The 19,396-nt window shown below is 36.4% G+C and overlaps 1 protein-coding gene across 2 annotated transcripts in view; it reads right to left on the reverse strand.

The window, feature by feature from the left end:
* Positions 1–19,396, reverse strand: part of PTPRQ (protein tyrosine phosphatase receptor type Q) — a 141,827-nt gene that overhangs the window by 36,647 nt on the left and 85,784 nt on the right. For both annotated transcript variants that reach the window (XM_055809351.1, XM_055809350.1), the window contains exons 43-46: positions 12,910–13,242; positions 6,201–6,322; positions 2,438–2,624; positions 282–526 (exon numbers count right to left, since the gene is read on the reverse strand). In XM_055809351.1, the coding sequence (XP_055665326.1) occupies positions 282–526; positions 2,438–2,624; positions 6,201–6,322; positions 12,910–13,242 (887 nt within the window). The remainder of the gene's footprint in view (positions 1–281; positions 527–2,437; positions 2,625–6,200; positions 6,323–12,909; positions 13,243–19,396) is intronic.

The raw sequence follows: 19,396 nt of genomic DNA on the forward strand, positions 1-19,396 counted from the left end.
AGGAATTTAGTCTTGTAGTTGTGATGATGTGCCACAGGCTGCTTTGCTAGCACATGAACTGGTGGTCCACAGTACAAAGCTAACCACTAGTGATGTGTCCTGTTCCCACTTGCTCTACCCTCTCATTGCTCCCCTCATTCCTCAGACTTGTCTCTCTTCACACCCCAGCTAACATTCTTGCCATGAAAATCTCATATTCAGCCTAGGTTTAAGTTCCCTATTCAGACTAATCTCTCACTCATTCCAAAGAAAAATGCCAAAGAAAAAGTAACAGTTCTTACGCTGACATTATAGGTATGTCCTCCTTTTAGTCCTTCTATCATGGCAGTAACTGACTGATCTGTTTTACCAATGACACTAAGGTTGTGGATCTGGATGGCAGCTGGGTCATCTTCATTGTAAACCATAGCTTGATACACCTGAATATTTCCATTTGGTTCAGATGGTGGCACGAATGTTACTTGGAACTTTGTTACTTCGTCTGGTATCTTCTGAAATGTTATGTTGTTAGGTGGGTCTTCAGGTACTGAAATAAATAATTCAATGATCCACTTAATCGGTTTACTACTATTACTATTAGAGTAAAACCTGAAAAGTTACAAATTATATTTTTGTATATCAGTATTTTTTCATTGGTATTTTCTGGTTTTATTAAAGAAATCTCAAATCCTTACTGCATATATAAATATTTATAAGGAATAAAAATTTAATATTTAGTGAAATCCTATTCTTAATGATAGAATTTAATACTACAAATATTAAAAATATTTTTTAGATAGCCCTTGGAATGTCTTTATCAGAAAAGCTTCTTCTGATTTTCTACTCAGAAAGCCTGAAGGCATCATTATACCTTGAAATACATCCGGTGTAAACAAATCGTTGCATGGGTTGACAAGCGAGAAGCAAGTGCTAGTCTTGATTATCCCTTTCTGAAAGCCCTCTGTCAACAGCAAGCTCCCTCCCAATATAAACAAGCCACCATGCTCCTAAGAGTCTCTGCTCATCACAGCTAACTCTTTAGGAAAAAATTTTCCACTAGCCAATATCCAGACACAAACACAACATGCATTTTTCCCAAAGACAGTTTTTTGTCAGAAACTTATTCCAGTAGTTTATTCTCAAGACAGCAAAGTTATAAATCATTTCCCCAGTGTCCCTATTTGAAAAAAAAAAGGCTATAACATTCTTTCCAGGCAGCTAAATATTTATTGCTCTACCTGAGCAGACAAGTATGTAGCATGACCTCTAAATAGTGAAATCAAGCAACTGAAGGTAAACACATTCCCTCAGCCACGGATTTAGATGCAGTTGTCATACCTTCCAGTTTTTTTACACCAGCCAACAAATGCTTACTCAGACTTCCCTGGAGTAAGTCAGCCATATGCTAGACTATACAAACAGATGAGGTGAGATGAGTAACTCTAAGGTTACTGCACATACTAACATATCACATTTTTACATAAGAGAGAGGGCTACCAAAAAAGATAGCTCATAGGACAGACCCAGTTACCACCTAATTTAATCTTCAATCATTCTTCCAAAGTAAAAGACCATATCAGCCTCCAGGGATATAAACAGGTCATGAAATCCTTACAATTTAATGTATTAAAGGCATTATACATAATATACACACACTCATTAGGGACTTTAAACAAAAGATAAATGATAAATACAATCACTGTGTAGTATGTCTAAATCTGAAATCAACCTTCATATATAGCTAAAAAAGTTGATCTGCAGCTAATCTCACTAGATATAAGGCAACTGTAGTTTATACACAGTTGATAATTAGTCTGAAATGAAACTTCAGTATCTTTTCAGAAAATATTTTTATTGCTTTGTTTGTTTGTTTATATATATCCTTAGTGAACAATTCAAACCCAGCAAAGATAGCAGACAGAACATAACCAGGAGCTATGTATGTAAAGCTAGAATTATGTCTTCCCCATGTACATCTGTTTATATTTTCCTAAGTAAATGCTATCTACTCTTCTGTAATGTAGCCTCTCAGAATCATGAGGTCCTTACACAGTTCCTCACTCTCACCTCTCAGTTTTATTTCTCTGAGTAACTTAATAGCATCAGCAACTTTTGTCACCTTAATATCTACCCCATTCCTCCAGAGTGTTTTGAATCTGTGGAAGAGCTGACTGGAGCATAGATCCCTGTGGGCCTTCACTAGCAACCTCCTTCCACAGAGAATACACAGATTGTGTCCTCAAAAAAAAAAAAAAAAAAAGTGTCTTACCCTAAAGGTAAGTCTTAGCACTTATTATCACCATCACTTTTTTCATTGACTGCCACCTTTTTAAATATTAAAAAAACCACTGTGAGTAAAAATTTTCATTAAAAGTGCACCATGTGTTCAAAACTCTCATTTATTTGTCAGATGAAAGAAAAACTGCAAAGTTGGATGTATATAGTGAAAAATACAAACCTGCTTCAAAAGTGGAGACAATTACTGGAGAACTAGCCTGCCCTTCAAGGAGTGCAGCATTAACATCCCCCGTAAAGGCAATGATTACTACCGAATACCTTGTAAATGCTTTTAAATCAGAAATTTCTAAGACTTTACCCTCTTCATTTGTCTTCAGAAATTGAGCTTTATAATTGTCATTATCTACCTGTAAAATAATATTTTTAAAAAAAATTATTACAAGACTTGAAAGAGCTGAAAGCAGGACATTATTATTTGAACACCTTATTTAACTTTTATCTTTCCACTTTTCTAACCATTTACATAAAAGTGTTCACAAAAATTCTCCAGCAATCAAGACCAGAAAGCTGCACAGGTGAGTGCACTCCCATCTCACCCATGTGTTGCCTCTTCACCACTTCACATAGTATGGGATTAAGGAAATGGGCTGTTTGCTTGGTGCTGTCTTCCACCAAGCAAACATGAATCAATTAGTAGACACTGGTCCAGGGGAGCTGTAGCAACCTGAAATGGGAATCAAAGTAGGCAAAGATCCAGAAGATATGCAGCTATATAGCAGAAAATTGTTTGGAATAGCAGAAAATTGTTTGGAATACAAAAAACAAAATGAAAATTGGGCAGCAATATATAATGTTATGACTGCAGAAAGTGGTATTCATCTTGGGATATATTAATAGAAGCAATACTTGTAAGACAGTGGGGAAGGAGCATCCTCTCACTAGAAAAGCTGGAAAGGAGAAATAATTTGAGTTAAATCTAGAAAAGGGAGGATGGTGGAAGACAGTAACAACTTCAAAATATAAAAAATGATGTTATTAAATTTAAGATATACCATTGTTTATAGTGTTCATGAAAACACAAATAGAAATTATATTTGCACTAAAAAAAGATTAGAATTAAAAACTGCAAAAACTGCAATGATATATCTAAATATCTAAAACCTAGAACAATCTATTGAGGGTTACTGAGCAATTTTCAGCTCTGGACATTTTTAAGAACAGGATAATGAATGATTTGTGAGTAAGACTTTAGGTACACTTGTTTCTGTGTTAGAGCAGGATATGGACTGGATTATGTCTTGGGATCCCTATCATCCATACATCTCAAATAATCTGTAGTTCTGTAGCAAAATCGACAGTGTTGGGCTTTATAGCCAATTAATCACTTTTAATGTTAGCTTAAAAAAAAGAAAAAAATGGGAGCTTTTCTAGTGTTTGATCAAGTATCATTTACAAAATTCTTTTTATGTCTATACCCACTACTTCAGTTAGTGATGTTTTCATTACTGTTTCTTCAGTGTGTAATTTGAAAAGAGGATTAGGTAGCTGTACAGTAGTTTTCCCACTGGATGAAATCTGTATTAAATACAGCTGCTAAAATATTAGAATAGTTCAAGCATAACTTTTATTTGACAGTTATGCATACATCCCCACTGAGAATTAACCTGAACTAAACTTTCTGATGGACTAAACAGACATTCATTTTCTGGGATGGCCATCAAGAGCTGAAACACTTTTTCCCATCTGACTACCAAACATCTGGCATATAAATGTTTATAAAGAGCTAAAATAGAATCACACCACTACATCATTATGTATGTCAATATGTAACTGCAAGGAACATCCTAGCAATTTAAACAGAACCCTAATTCACTAATGAATACTAATTACTACCTTTTAGGAATAAAGACATCACAGAGCAGAAATCTGAAATTATTCTGTTCTGTGAGACTAATTTTATAAATCCTTAAAGATACTCAGTTTAGAATTAAAATGAGTAAAGTTGTACATACAAAAATTTTGTGGAATTTGGAGTCTTCATAAAAATTTTCCCACTGGGACAATAAAATATATACTGAAATTTCCACTGAAAAAGGTTGTGACAACTTTATTGGCCTTTAAGAAGGAATAGATTTGTCTACTAAGATGATTAGCTACAGAACTGACACCTGTAGTTATTGATGATTAGACAAACAACATCTGATTACAAGGAATCCCCAAACATAAAGCTAGATATCCGAAAAATATCTGGAAAAAAATATCCATTTTGTAAAAACAAAACCAAAGCCCTTCAAACCGAACGTTTAAAACAGATTTTTAAGTTCCTTCTGGATGCTGTCAGGCTCACATCAAGCATTCCATAGTTCATCTTACTTTATGATTTTTACAGTAACATATTTATAAGGTATTTATAAAATTTTCATAGTGTAGAACCAGATGATATCCTTTTTATAATTTAGGAATTACCAGACAGAGGAGAAATTGTTTACATAAATATTGATTAAATATTACACGCACAAAAAATCAAACTTTGAAAACTGAATTTGGAAGTTTTATCAAAAGCATGAAAATCATTTTTTTGGTTGATGCACTATAATGCTGTTTAGTCAAAAACGACAGGAACTTTTGACAAAGAAAAAGTCTTCTCTAACTTTAGTAAAGAAGAAATAAAAATTGTTATGTAGTTTCTATTGACCTATTCAATTGGCCAAGGAATCATTCCTCCCCTGTTAGTATTCCCCTTGTTATTGCACATCCTTCATCCTGTCATATTACTGTTATGGTAGGTAAGTGTGCTCAGAACTGAACAGATTGCACTCTACATACTGTACAATTAAGTCAGAGGAAGAGAAAGTAGCAAGTCTGTACATTTCTATGTCTTTTAACTTTACAGAGGAGCTTAAAAATATTTGGCATTTTTTTATTGATCTCCTTAGAAGTTTTGATTGCACAAAAATCTCAGCATTAATATTTTAGCATATCTCTAATTCTTATAACTGATTCAGAGACAATGAAAAGATACACATAATAGTCTTACTGCCTTCTCAGAAAATTGAAAAAAGCTTTCTATTTAAAGCCTTTAAATAGTTTGATGTAGTCTTTAATTTTTTTTTCCTATTATCTAACAGACTGATTCCAGATTTTTAAGGCTACAAACAGCATTTTCCTGGGTAAAGTCTGGTAAACTGCTCCCCATTTTCACTGATAGCCCTGTCTTTATAATTTCTGGAAGAACAGGGAACCTATATCCTACTTAAAACTTCTCACGTGCTCAAACTTAGAAAGTTTCATATCTTGCCACAGGGAAGGAAATGAGTTATTAATGGTTGTTTTAAGGAGTATTGTAAGGGTAGCAGAGGATGAAAAGAGAAAGGCCACTACAGCTTTCCTCTTATGTCAGCCTTTTTTTGCTTATAAAGGTGAAAGAGAAAGAAGTGTTATTGTTGTGCTACCAAAATACAGCTAATCTGATGGGCAGTGCACCAAGTGGTAAGGGGGAAATCAAGTTTGACTAAACTTTGCCCTCTGATATGGTGAAACCTTATACAAGTCACCTCTTTTTCCTAGGCTCTGCACTGTGGTTTGTGGTTTGTAAAATCATGGCAATGAACTTTTCCTTCCTCTGAAGAAAAATCCCAAAGTAATTATTTTTACAGGTAAACAGCATCATTATTGTTAGAAAGAGGTACACCTCCACAAAGCTCAGCTACTGTTTTCCTGTATACATTTATAGCTATATTTTTTTCATTCCAAGACCTATTATTATCACACATTTTTTAATACCAAGTAATTAATTTATCTCCCATTAAGAAATTTATAAATGTACAGCTAATTCCTATGTGAAGTTTATGTGGAAATAGACACAGCCATATTGTTTTTCAACCTAGTTTGTGTCTGTCCTGTAATTTCTGTAAGAACATCTACTGTGGTATTTATATCACCAAACATCTCTATTACTACCAACAATAAAACAGTTGCCTTACTGAGGTAATGTCTATAAGGTAGCATGTTGGTCCAGTAATGATGACAGGTTCACTCCAGCTGATATTAATACTGTGAGGAGATGTAGCTAACACGGTCACATTTTCTGGAGGACCATCTGGAGCTGTAGAAAAAAATATGTACATGGATCATGGCCAAAGAAGTTCACAAAAAATAACCCAGTGATTTTAGTGGTCAGCAGAGATTATTTTTCAACCTGAAAATAAAACTTTTTCACAAATCTACCATTAGACACTGTTTAGATAATTATAACATTTTTTCTTTCTCATATATAGAGTATGATTTAGAAAAACATTTTCCATTGCAATTAATACTTTTGTAGAGTATGAGCTCCCTGCAATTTCATCTTAAACTGAAATTATAGGGTTTTTTAATTATAAGTAATTTATATATATTTTACATGACACAAGAAAAATATATAACTATTTAGACAAATAGACAAGCATAATATATTTGTTTATGTCACATGAATCATTGAAGAACAAGAAATTGTAAAAACACAAGGTCTTCTGCATGCTAGAAAAAAAATTGTACTAGAACAAAGCATTTTATACAGAAAAAAAATATTTTCTAGATTCTCTTTCAACTTATTCTTAACATGTTGAGAAACTCCGGAAAACACACACACAAAAATTATAGGAATTGTAAGCATGTTCATGTAAGAATGTTCACATTAAGAAATGGGATTTTCCTAAAATTTCCTTTTGTCAAGATGATATATGAATTAAGCTAGTTATCTCTTATTCATGAATAAGAAATTACTTCAATCATAATAACAACACAGCAATTCTCAGTAAGTGGTATTACTTTTTTATAATGACTGTGGTAAAGTTCAGGAAAGTAAAATTTGGAATAGAGGTGACAACAGATTTGTAGATAATGCCAGAACTTGGCTCCATGGTGCCTTTTTTGGGTCTACAATAAAAAAAGAAAACTGTGATACCTATCAGTGTTATAGAAGTAACAACAGATTTGTACAAGAGATTTCCAGAACTTGGCTTCATGGTGCCTTTTTTTTTAGCCTACCATCAAAAATACAGCTATGATTAACACATATCAGTGAATAGTCCATTCTAAAAAATGGTAAAAGTATCATATATATCCTAATCAGAATATGCAGTCTCTTTTCTCAAACATGATTAATACATGAATATGATTCTTTTCACCATTAATCATTAGGTAAGAGGGCTTAATGAGGAAAATTGTAGTGTACACGAGGCTACTTAGTTTTTTCGGTAGAAAACAGGTTAGGAAAAGGAAAAATAGCATGGAAGGAGGTATGTAGCTATGGAAATTATGTGTGAAAGATTAATAAGGAGAAATCGTAAAATTTCACACTGTGAAGGTGAAAATTTTGCACCATGGTTGCAGAATACAACAGGAAGATTTGAGTTGATAAGATGCTATGACAAGTTTAGGGTGTTGGATTACGGGACGTAGATTGCTGTGCTGGGATTAGCAGGAATCTAGCAGACTTTGTAGGCAGGATCAGATTCAACTATTGGAAGCAGTCCCCAAAAATACTGAATAGCATGGAACAACTGAATGAAGAGTGTAACTGAATGAACTCTGAAAGCACAGGAGCGTAGTGAAAGAGGAGACTGCTCAGAGAAGGCTGGCTGTTGGGTGGGGAGTTAGAAGACACAAAGCAAAATACAAGGGCAAGCATGTTCCCCAAAAACTATAGGACTATAAACTATAGTTTAGTTCCCTAAAAATTATATAAGCACAAATTAAGCCTATTTTCCAGGTAACGCGTGTCAGATTTGTTGCTCAAACAGTGCCTTTTAGTGTAAATACTGCCTTCAGTAACTATGGCAGTGGCAGTATCTTTATTACCAGCTGAAATTTCTGAAAAACACTATAAAATTATATATATAGCTTCTTGAGCCTTAGTTTCCAAACCAACCAAGTTTGCTAAGACAATTTTCCTTTACTTTTTTGCAACATTAATGGGGCATTTTATCTCCCAATACTTTTTTTCAGAAGCCACTTTATGCTTATGCATTAGACATTGATGGTGTGAAATAATTTTCAAGCACAATCTAACCTACAAATTATCCAGCCTGAGGTTACTTAAATGGATAATTTGCCATATGCAGTTTATATTTAAAATGTTTTTAGATCTTTGCAAGAAAACTCTAATTGAGTGTGCTGTATTTAAGATAAATATCTAAAATACATCTATGCATTAATACCTGGTTTATTTTTATCATGAAAAGTACCATATCAGACATTAACTGAATGATACTGAAATTTAGAGAAATTTTCAAAATAACCTGTATAATTAGAAGGAAAACTAGAAAAGGAAATGTGTCTAATGTGTTTTATGTCTTAAAAAATCATCCTTTTTAAAACTGTGTTTCATTCATTGGGTAACTGCCACGTTCTGATTTAGGTTTGTTTGTGAAATGAATCTAGTCAATATGAGGCCATGATATCACTATACCCTTTCTCTTATAAATCACAGCAATTTACTCAGCAGAAATGACCTAGTCTTATTCTCTCATTCCCCCATAATCCAATCACTTCCTCTCATAAGCACTTTTCTCCTGGTTTTCACAATAATGCATTTTCTGTAACTAATAACCATCATTTCCTGATTATCATGCTTCTATCCTTGCACAGGAATGTTGGTCTTTGGAGGTCAGGGTCATCTTTCTCATCCATCTGTGTCCTGATGCTAAGGCAGCAGTTAAGTGTGTTAGCTTGAAGATAAGTCTGGATAGCCCATTATTTACCATAATCCTCAAAAACAAGACTGAACACTCCAGTCTTCTGCCAGAAATTCATGCTTGCCAGTTTGGTTAAGACCAGTTCTTTTTTTCTTTTTCCTAACAAAAATTAAGCTTGAGGTTCAGTTATTTCATTTTAGAATCACCTAGGTTACTTTTACAGACATAAACGTTTAAATACAGGTATTAGGCCATATTTACTTTCCAATGTTTAGTTCTGAAAGAATGAAAGGAACAAAGGAAAACAAGTTGTCTCAATCAAAACCTGCCAGAAGAAAGGGCATACAACAACAAGACATGAAATCTTATTACTTCTCACCACACAGAAGCATTTATTTATGCCAAGCAAGTGGGTATCAGCAGGGATTGGGAAAGAAGGTGCTGAAAAGAGATGCATAACCCTCTGCCCCATGCATCTATGTCCTAGCCTTCATGGAACATTCGAACATCTGGGATTTTCCTTTGTATCTCAGTATATCCTGGCATTAGGAAACTTGGCAGTTTACCAAAAAGCACTGCATTGTGTAACTGTATGAGATCCAAAACGAGGTCAGCGATCTCACTGCCATTCATTTTCAACCTAACACTCACCCTCAAAAATTATTTTTTTTTTCTTAGAAAGCACAAGTTTGGCCAATGTTGTTCTCCTTATCAACGTAAAAATGTCTGGGGGTAAGTGCAGGTGTGAGTGAACAAAGTTTCTCTAGCTATGGAAAACATTTCTTGCCCTTGCCCTTACTGTGACACAACACTGTGATCTTCTGTACTGGTAACTATATAAATCTACGTTATGTTGAAAATATTTCATCTTGCAGAGTAGATTTGGCTCTTGGGTAATCCATCAGCTAGGTAATAACAGTGCCATCAGACTACTTTATGAGACAGTAGGACAATTCCTGTGAGGATAATCTGCAAGACAGAAGGTTGAATAGTTTATCCATGTGATGTGAGAACTGGACTGCACTGAACAACCTATAACACTTTCCACACAGTAATGCTATACTCACTTTCACTATGGAATACAGCCATTATTTTTGGTTTTAAGCTTGCAAATGAGTTACAGAATCCTAAAAGGAATTCCTGTAGCCTTGAATTTACCTTCATATTGAACAACTGAAATAAGCAGCTAAGATCCTCACCTTAGTTACTGGATATTCAGAATTATCAGGTATTTCTGCTTTAGCACAACAGGCATGTCCCCAACACTTGTAAAGAATATTAAGGGTTTCTGTTACATAATTTTTGCTGTTGTTTTTTTCACCTCTTTATATTCTGAGAAATTAGTCTAATGGTTTTCAGCTTAAATGCTGTAGCTTCCTCAATATGAGTATAATAACTATAATATTTTCTTTAGGATGGAGATAAACACAAATTTCTGAGAACCCAATTATTTCTGAAGAAAAATCATTTGACTATTACTTCACAACCAAGGTAACTTTCCCTTTGACAGAAGCAATCTCATTTATTGAAAATCAGGGAGTGGCTAACTTCTGCCCTCAAATCTGCAAACACAACTCCCATTGATTTTATGGGCTAAGTACTCAGTGTATTTTACATAGCAGCTAAGCACCCTTAAGCCCTAACAGACCATGTATATTGGCCGTGTACCAGCAGGCTAATCCAGAGGATGCTTGGTCCTGTCCGTGAGGGAAAGGAGAGGGGGATCAACACCTGTTCTCTGGATACACTCCGCAAGGCTGCCCAGAGCAATAGTTCTGTTTGTGCACCCTGAATTTCTCTGCCCTGCTACAGGCAGTACCCTTTGCAAAAGAGAAGGGGGAACTAAGGTTTTTTCAGTCTGTTTCCAAAGACTAGTCTTTGGAATGTATGAGGTCAGGTACCTAGAGACCTGCCCTTGCTAAAGATCAGCCGCTGCTCAGGGAGGCTCCCAGCACTGCTGAAGCACGCTGGAACTGCCAGCTGGCTACCCAGCTGTGACATGTCGCCTTCCTCTCTTTTTCCTCCTCAGCTGATTGCCATTACTCCAGGAAAAAGACCAGCACCAAGCTACGATACCTGGAACAGTGCCCATGCTTCCTTGACTCCGCAGTGGTGTGTTTTATAGGCAGCTCATCTCCTGATGTGTCACTGATTTAGCTCACGGAAAACTTGTTGCTGCCCACCTCCCTCACCCAGACACTTGGGCTGGAAGAACTGGTGGAACTTTTTTGACTTCTATTTCATCACCATTTGTTAAACTAGCTAATAGAGCATACAGAGGACCTACTGCTGGGAACAACACTATGTTGGCATGGAAAGGGTTTGTGCAGTCTAATGAGATTTTTATACTTTTAACTACTGTCTCCTCAGTGGGCCTGACAGGAGACTGGTTCTCTCTTAGACCAAATTATCACTGTCCAGAGAGGAAGCCATAAAAAGGATCCTAACTTTATCTGACTGTGTTTTCAATATCTGCCTCTCTGCCCAGTTTAAATCTCTAAACTCCCCAAACTCAACAACAATTTTTTAAAGAGAAATATTTGCATATGTCAGCAACTGAGATCTGTCCATCTAATAGTAAGAAATCTCCCCCGAGCTGCTGTCTCAAGAGTTTCACGGCTTCTGTTAGCTATTTTCTGCTCCATCTGGGGTTATGTTTTTTTTTCATTTCCCGCCCCCCCCACACTTTCATTTAAAATATTGCATTAATTTACAAGCATAGCATCCCCATAAGAACCACTGGACAAAGAAAGTAAGTGCACATGAAAATGACTCTGCGGTTGATCACAATACTTCTCAGTTCAAAGGACTGCTTCGTGCTTTGTGTGAAAAAAATGGGCTGTTGTGATGTTCACTATCACAGTGTCCAAATCTCTTTGCCCTTTGGGGCTTAGAATTTATCTGTTTCAATTTCTCATCTGCAAATGATGACAATATTTCCTTACCTAAAGGAAAAACTGTGAGGCATTTAAGGATAGATGGATGTATTACTGTACAGAGAGTGCACAGATACTATGAGGAACATTATATAAAAGCCTCCTTAATTCATGTCGTATGATTGTAAAAACAGGATTGGAACAAAGGAAGTATGTGGACCATTGCGTAGTCCCTGGAACACAGCTCTTTAAATCACTGGTATCTCTATTATGATTACTTTGGATGGAGAAAGGAGTGAAGGATCTGTGATTTAGTCAGGCCACTCATGGTAATTCTCCATTGTTGTTCTACATGGGCCAGAGGCTGGATCGCAGATGTGCTCTGACCTAGGCTGGCTGCAGGCTGGGAAGGAAGGTCATATGTCCTCATGACAACTGCCTAAATAATTTATGTTTCATGTCCCCTTCTCTCAAATATGTAGTGATGACTTATCTGTGACAATTAATTCTTCTCTTACTTGGAAACTGCAATCTTCAGCTGAGGCATGACAGTTCTGATATGTGTCATGGCAGACCTGTACTGGTTACTGTACATGGCTACTCTGATCTGTAATGTCTTTAGGTAGATAGGATATTGGAAAGAAATCTTCCTCTGAAACTATTGCTTAAATTCTATTGCCAGGAACATACAATAGAATTTCAGGGAAGTGTTATGATGTTAGTGAATAGACTTTTAGTCAAAGAATTAAAAAAAGGACTACTTTTCATTGGCATATCCCACATGTGAAGATGTACTAAAGATGGCATAAAAAGCCAAAATAGCCAAAATTCAGACTTACCAATTCTAGACTGGAATAGGGCTGAGGAATGAAATTGCTGTTGGGTAAGCAGTAAATATAGTAAAGCACACAAAAGGCATCATATTCTAAAGCAGTATCAAGTATACATACTTACAACATGATTTATATTGTGATATTTCACATGTGAAGAGTTGCTTATTAACTTCACCAGTTAATCCTTATTAACTTCACCAATATTGTAGGTCTATGAAGAAATAACTTCTACCAAGCGTTCTTGCTTAATTAGGTGAACAACACATTGTTACAGCATTATGACACATGGCAGACATCCTTACTTACAGCCAGGAAGTGTTTGCGTAGAAATCCAAGGTGAATAACTGCCATAACCAACATTTGTACTAGCAGCAACTGCAAATCTGTACCATCTATATTTTTTCAGTCCGTATACTGTCTCTTCTATCCGGTCGTCCAACACATTTTCATATAAATATCGATGCATCTCATATTCAATACATCCCTTAGTTTCCCAGTCACTGCAATGGATGGACTGTAGCTGTGTGGTAATCTTGTAGTTTTGAAAGTAGCCAAGGATAGATTTTGGTGGTCTCCAGTTCAAGGTCACACTTGTTGATTGCACATTGGAGAAAACAATATCCCTGGGAGCACTAGGAACTAAAAATTGAAACATTTGTAAGATATCTTCATTTCAATGAAAAGTGATTGCGACTATAATTCTTCTATCAAGTGTTGAAAATAAAAATTTTCATACACCTGTCTAAAGACCAAGATTCAATTCCATGTGGTTAATAAGGATCACACTGTACATATATAGGTGGTTTACATTTACTACAGCCTTTGAAAAAGAGAAAAGTACTTTTAGGTGTGCCATGCAGGGACAGCTTTGAGAGGTGTGACATTGCTGTTGCTACATTTGGGGCTATGTCTCAACTGAGGGAGGGAATATCGAGCAAAGTTATTTTTGGCCTACCCATAGCATCTTTTACTGCTGTTGCTAACTGGGATTCCTCACCTCTCACTTAGAAATACTCATTTGTCTCCCTTTTCTCTTGGTAACATATGAAATCCTCAGGTAACACCTCAAGGTTTCATAAGCATCCTGATACATTTTCTGATTGGGAAGTATCACTGCATGCAATATGTTTGTCTATCTTTAAATAAGTGCTTTACCAGTTGTTCAGCAAACAACAAATTAAAAGAATGCCAAAGGAAGAGCTAAGTAATATGGCAATACAAAGCAAAAAAAGAAACTTCCCATAAAGTTTGCTTCCATGTATTTGTATACATTTGTATACATGGGTCTAAACAGGTTATATTCTTGTACATGGAGACAGAAGTAGTGCACGTATGTACATACATGCACACACACTGATCCATTTCTATATTAAGCCAACAGTGTACTCCCAGCTCTTGCAGTCTGGATGCAACATATGGTTTTGTGCTGTATCACACAGTCATACAGTAAGCTAATATTATCTCTAAGACTCTGTAAGATAATACTAATACTCCCTGTGGCAAAAAATGTGCAGAGAAATCAGCTCAGAAATCATTTTGTGCACTTAGCTTTAAAGAGTGCTTCAGAATCTTCAGAGGACAAAGTATCACTGGTAAAAGAAAAACACATGATACATCCTCAAACTGAAACTGAAGAAGTCCCAAGGCTTACATAAAGAATAAAAGGATCCCAGACCAACGTTACTGGGGAAGAAAGAGAAAACCCTCCATTTTTTGTTTCTTCATCCTTGTGGGAATATCTGATCTCTGCTTTCATCTGCAATGATTTGTTTATGAAAATCATCATAATATAACAAGCTGAAGCTTCTCCACTAAATACGTTTAACAAGAAACGTAAATTCTGAGTCAAACCAAGCTGTGATGTTGAAAAGGTTGAGAAATTCAAATCCCTTTAGATGAGCCCAAAGCAGGTGGAGCCTGCAGGAGAGGGGCCAGGCACAGGAACCGTGGGTGCTTCCCCTGCCCTTTGCTCAGCTCTCACACAGGCGTACACATCACAGGGTGCAATAGCCCCATATGCTCCCACAATGCTACACACTAACTGCAGAACAGGAGCAAAATCTTTCAGAAAAAAAATCTTTGCTAGAGACAACTTCCATCATCAAACTCCATGCTATCAAAATCAAAGTTGTTTTGCTCTGTTATTAGCATGAAGAGAAGTATGGGAAGTAGTAAATACAAATGGAACAGGCAGTAACTTTCTTGGTTGATTACAGTTTTGGGGATGTAATACCCATTTTGTCTACTTTCAAAAAAATAAACACTGCAATATTTTCATAATAGCTCTATGAACTGTATTTGCTACTTGTGTCAATTACAAGAAAGGACTTAGTTTGACCATTAATTAATGGAAAATAATGGCAGAGAAATATTCAATGGTTACTATAAAAAAATCTGTATTTTTCCTGAAAAAAATCATCCACTCTATTGTAATATAAGCTATTAATACCTGTTAAGACACTGCAAAGAATATGAATTTTACACACTCGATGATGATGATGATGATAAATGCAGGATAGAATGGATAAAATTATTTGAGTGAAGTACAAGTTATCACCCTGTCTCACTCTGAGCTTGAATTAAAGTTTTTTAATATCCAATTTTATATATTGCAAGAATTAAAAAAACTAAGAGTCAGCAATTCCAAAGACATCAGAACAGGGAATAATTAAAAGAATGTAAGAAAATTCAATTCTCTTCCTTCTCACTCAGAGGGGATTACTCTTTATTTTTGATAAGGAATTTTGACCTGACCTTCCCAGGCACACAACTCCAGGAACTCTTGCTGCGATAGGAACTGCCAGCGTTTACAGGTCTGGAATAGAAGTGTGAAAGTATGCAACGTGGAGGTGGAAATAACTGGCTCTGATGCCTCTTAGTCTACCATCACTAACTTCCATCTGCTGAAAACTGATTATTGGACTATACTCCAGTTTAAATGAAAGACTGGATCAAGTACTGAAACAGGGGCTTGGACTAAAGTAGATAGTAACTGGTTGCTTGCTGTGTGCCAAGAGGGAGGTGGAAATACACACCTTCACTTGCTCAAATGTGCAGCTGGTAGAGCCATGGCTGGCACAACTGCAGTCTCTGCACCTAACCCAACGCAGGTTAAAGAGGCTAGTCACCGGCAGAAAGAGCAGTGCCCATGTTCTAGCCAGCACAGTGGGCTTTCTCAAGGAGAGTGCCCTGTCCACCCAGTTTCAACAGGGATGATGCCATCAAAAAGAACAGAAAGCTAGAATGTTGCATTGTAATAAAGATGGAAAAGATGCTTGGCAGTTTCACAGAACTAGAAATTATATTAGCAAAAATACCTGTGGCTCTGTTTTGTGGGCTCTCACACAGACCAACAGAAGTCCGATAAAGCCAGCCTCCATGAGCTCCACCAAGTATTTGGTGGAAAGAGACAAACTCCCAGAGAGTGAGGGAAAGAATGGAGGGCAGAAAAAACAGTGTTTCTCTTCCTATCTGACCTTTTTCCCACTGGCTACAGAAGCCCATACACTTTACCCTCACAAGGCTGAAGATAATATCTGTGATTATCCTGGTGAGTAACACCACATGAAAGCTGCCATTTTTAAAGATAAACTTGCAGATATCACAACATACAGATTAGACAAACGTTTTTATTGCTATTTTATGTCACCATTTTCCCAGTTTACTAAGATCCATATAAATCAAATATTTCTAACCCATGAAAGAAAGGGTCAGTCAGCAGAAGAGAGGAAAATTTTCTCTGCCAGTGCCTAGACAGACCCTTAAAAGGCATCAGAGCCTTAAATGTTCGTCAGTGCAAAATATATCCCGTTTGATGTGATTGCTCACACAGACAAATCAACTCTAAATGTAAACTTCCATTAGAACAAATGAAAAGATGTGATCTGAATCCGGAGTAAACCAGTTTTTCTCAAAGAGCCACAGTGAGGAGCAGTGACACCCAGTGGCACAGTCTCTCTTGCACTTGATGATTGTGTTCAGTGAGACAATTTCAGGACAACTATGCTATTGGGTTACAGATACAAAGAGGATTACAATTACTCTAGCATGGAGAATCAGATTTCCATTCTTCAAGACTGACTAAAATTCCCCCAACTTTTTCTGTCCACAGATGGTACCGATTTGAACAAACCATTCCATGCTTCCTAGAGTAATCATGCAGCATGTTTAAATTTTCTAAACATGACTCAACTATGATGAAGTGATCACTGTTCAAGCTAAAAACAATTAAAGCCAAAACCTGAATCTTTGTCAATTACTTTTTCAGATTAAATTGGAACTGTAACAAACACTTGATATATATGCTTTTACACACTTTGATACGTGCCTAACAGGAACTTTATTTTTATTCCTGGTTTCCAGAAAGGTACACTTAGAGAAAAGGTATGAAAAAGACAGTGTTTGTGGTGTTGTAAGACACTAATTGTCTAGGACTGAGCCCTGATTAGCTAGCTGGCATTCTAGTGCTAATCCTGTATTTAAATTTCCCAGGAATCACGGGCAGGACTCCTTAAGTCTCATCATCACATATCTGACAGTCTTTCCATATTGAATTAGATTGTATTTGCTATAATTCAGCTAGCTGTGGGAGTAGGGAGTTTTTCAAAGTCTGAAATTTTTGGTGCAATGTACTCTATTGTTTTCCATTTAATAGCTTTTAATTCAGCTTCTGAAAGCCAGCCAGGGAGCTGGTGGAGAGGCTGGCCATGAAATGGTGGTGAATTCAGTTTCTGGACTAGAAGAGGAATGAGGTATTTTCAGGTTCATCCACCATTATTCACATGATGGCCAAACTCCAACGAAAAGTGCCTGAAGCCAGATCCACATGGGATTTTAAGCTCCTAAAACCTATTTATGTGCCTGAACTCCTGCTAAAGTTGACAGGAAGCTAAGCACCTAAATAGAAGTTACTTTCACAGATCTTGGCCCCAGTTCCCTACACTTATCTGGCTGCAATGCTAATCAGGTCTTTGCAAAGCTGATGGACTGCTCTGAGATTAAGTTTTCATTTGAGAACCTAAATGAAAGGAAATTCCTGGTAGAAACAGCACCAGGACTGTGCAAAGACTCAGATCAAATTGAACTGGGCCAGTGGAACTGGTTTAAACCAACAAAAATACTTGGTAGAAGAAATCTTATTCACAGTGCAAAGATAATCTAAGGGCAGCAAAGGACACACAAAAAAAGTCTACTGAGAAAAGAGAGAAGTTACAGCTTTCTGCAAAGACTTCTGTGGAAAGCAATGACTACAGCTGCACGGGCCAGGAACAGAAGACAGTAATATGATACAGCATAGTTCCTAACAAAGTTAATAAAAAAAAGTCTGCCTACAGAACAGCTGCTTGTAGCTGGAGTTTGGATTAAAAGAACAGCGGCAGCCTAGAAGTCTGTTGGGTGGTATTAAGAGCATCAATAAGAGGAAAGTAGAACAGATAGCAGTGGCCACACAGCAAAAAGTCTTGAGAAAATGAAGGTATCTGAAAAGTAATATTCTGTATTGATTATCTCTGTTAATTTTTGTAAGTTTAGTTACCCGAAGAAGTTTCCTGGGTTAAGTTGATAACTCTGATCATACTAAATACAATTTTAGAGAGACTGCTAACTTCAGAGGGACTCCTCATGATATAAAGTCCTGCCCAGTAGAATAAGGACATCACCAATAGCTCCTAAATGATTTTACTCACATAAAAATGTACAAAACTGTAGACCGTTTTTCCCATGACTTGGGACTGATACTATCAGACATGCTTTAAAGGAAATTGCACAGTTGAGAACATGTCTTAAAAAACCCTCTCTGGAACACATTTCTTAGTCCTCAGTACATTAGAAAAATCAGTCTCTAACTCTGGGATCTAAGCACTGAAACATCAAATCCTACAAACCTGGGGACAAATGCACACCTTTAAGCTAAACTTAGAAAAGTAGTGAAAACTGTCAGTTCTCAAGTCTTGGAAGAATGCTCAGCTTTCCAACAAACTGGACAACTGTCTACTTTTCAGTAAAAAAATGTATTTGACCTGTAAATGCTTTCAGTGTCAGCTTTGTATGTATATGTCACCACCATTCATATACATTAATGCAGAGTTGACTTAGTCCTTACAAAAAAAAAAATTCCTTCATCCCACACTATGTGGTTCTTCTATTTTTATCTACCTGCTTATAAAAATAACATCAATACAATTGCATTGGCAGCAATCAAGTGATCACTGCATTTGTCTAGTGAAGATCTGCCATCAACATTAAAGCCATTAATTTACATTTGGTTACAAGATCTAATCAGAAAATCTAAAAAATATTTCATATTACATAAAGAATATTGAAAGCTGGAAAAAAAATCAGTTTAAGTCATCTTGGAAAGAAGTGTTTCAAAGATTATGTCATGATTCACTGCAATTTTTGGGTACTTTTACTATAATATAGTTTGGAAACATGAACTTGCTGCACTGATTGAACACATAAAACACACTGCTCTTATCTGTAGTAGTGATAGGCGACACCGAAGCTCTTCCACTGCCAGTGCTGTGGCTCTGCAGTAGGTTGATTACTCTGGATAACCAGGCCAACACACTTCACTGCACATCATGCTTGGGGCCCTAAGGACCACTGTAGGGTACAGGCTTAAATATTTCTTCTAGTGCATTATGGTCACCTGAAGTTCTCTTAATGAGTTAATGAGTAAATTCCTCCAATTTAGAGCTGCCATGAGCTGCTGTGTCTTAAGAAAAAGATTTTTGGTGGTGGAAACAGAGCATTTCCTTGGATATGAAGAAGGCTTTAAGTCCCTGCTATGTTT

This window comes from Falco peregrinus, chromosome 6 (assembly GCF_023634155.1).
Source record: "Falco peregrinus isolate bFalPer1 chromosome 6, bFalPer1.pri, whole genome shotgun sequence".
Taxonomy (NCBI): Eukaryota; Metazoa; Chordata; class Aves; order Falconiformes; family Falconidae; genus Falco; species Falco peregrinus.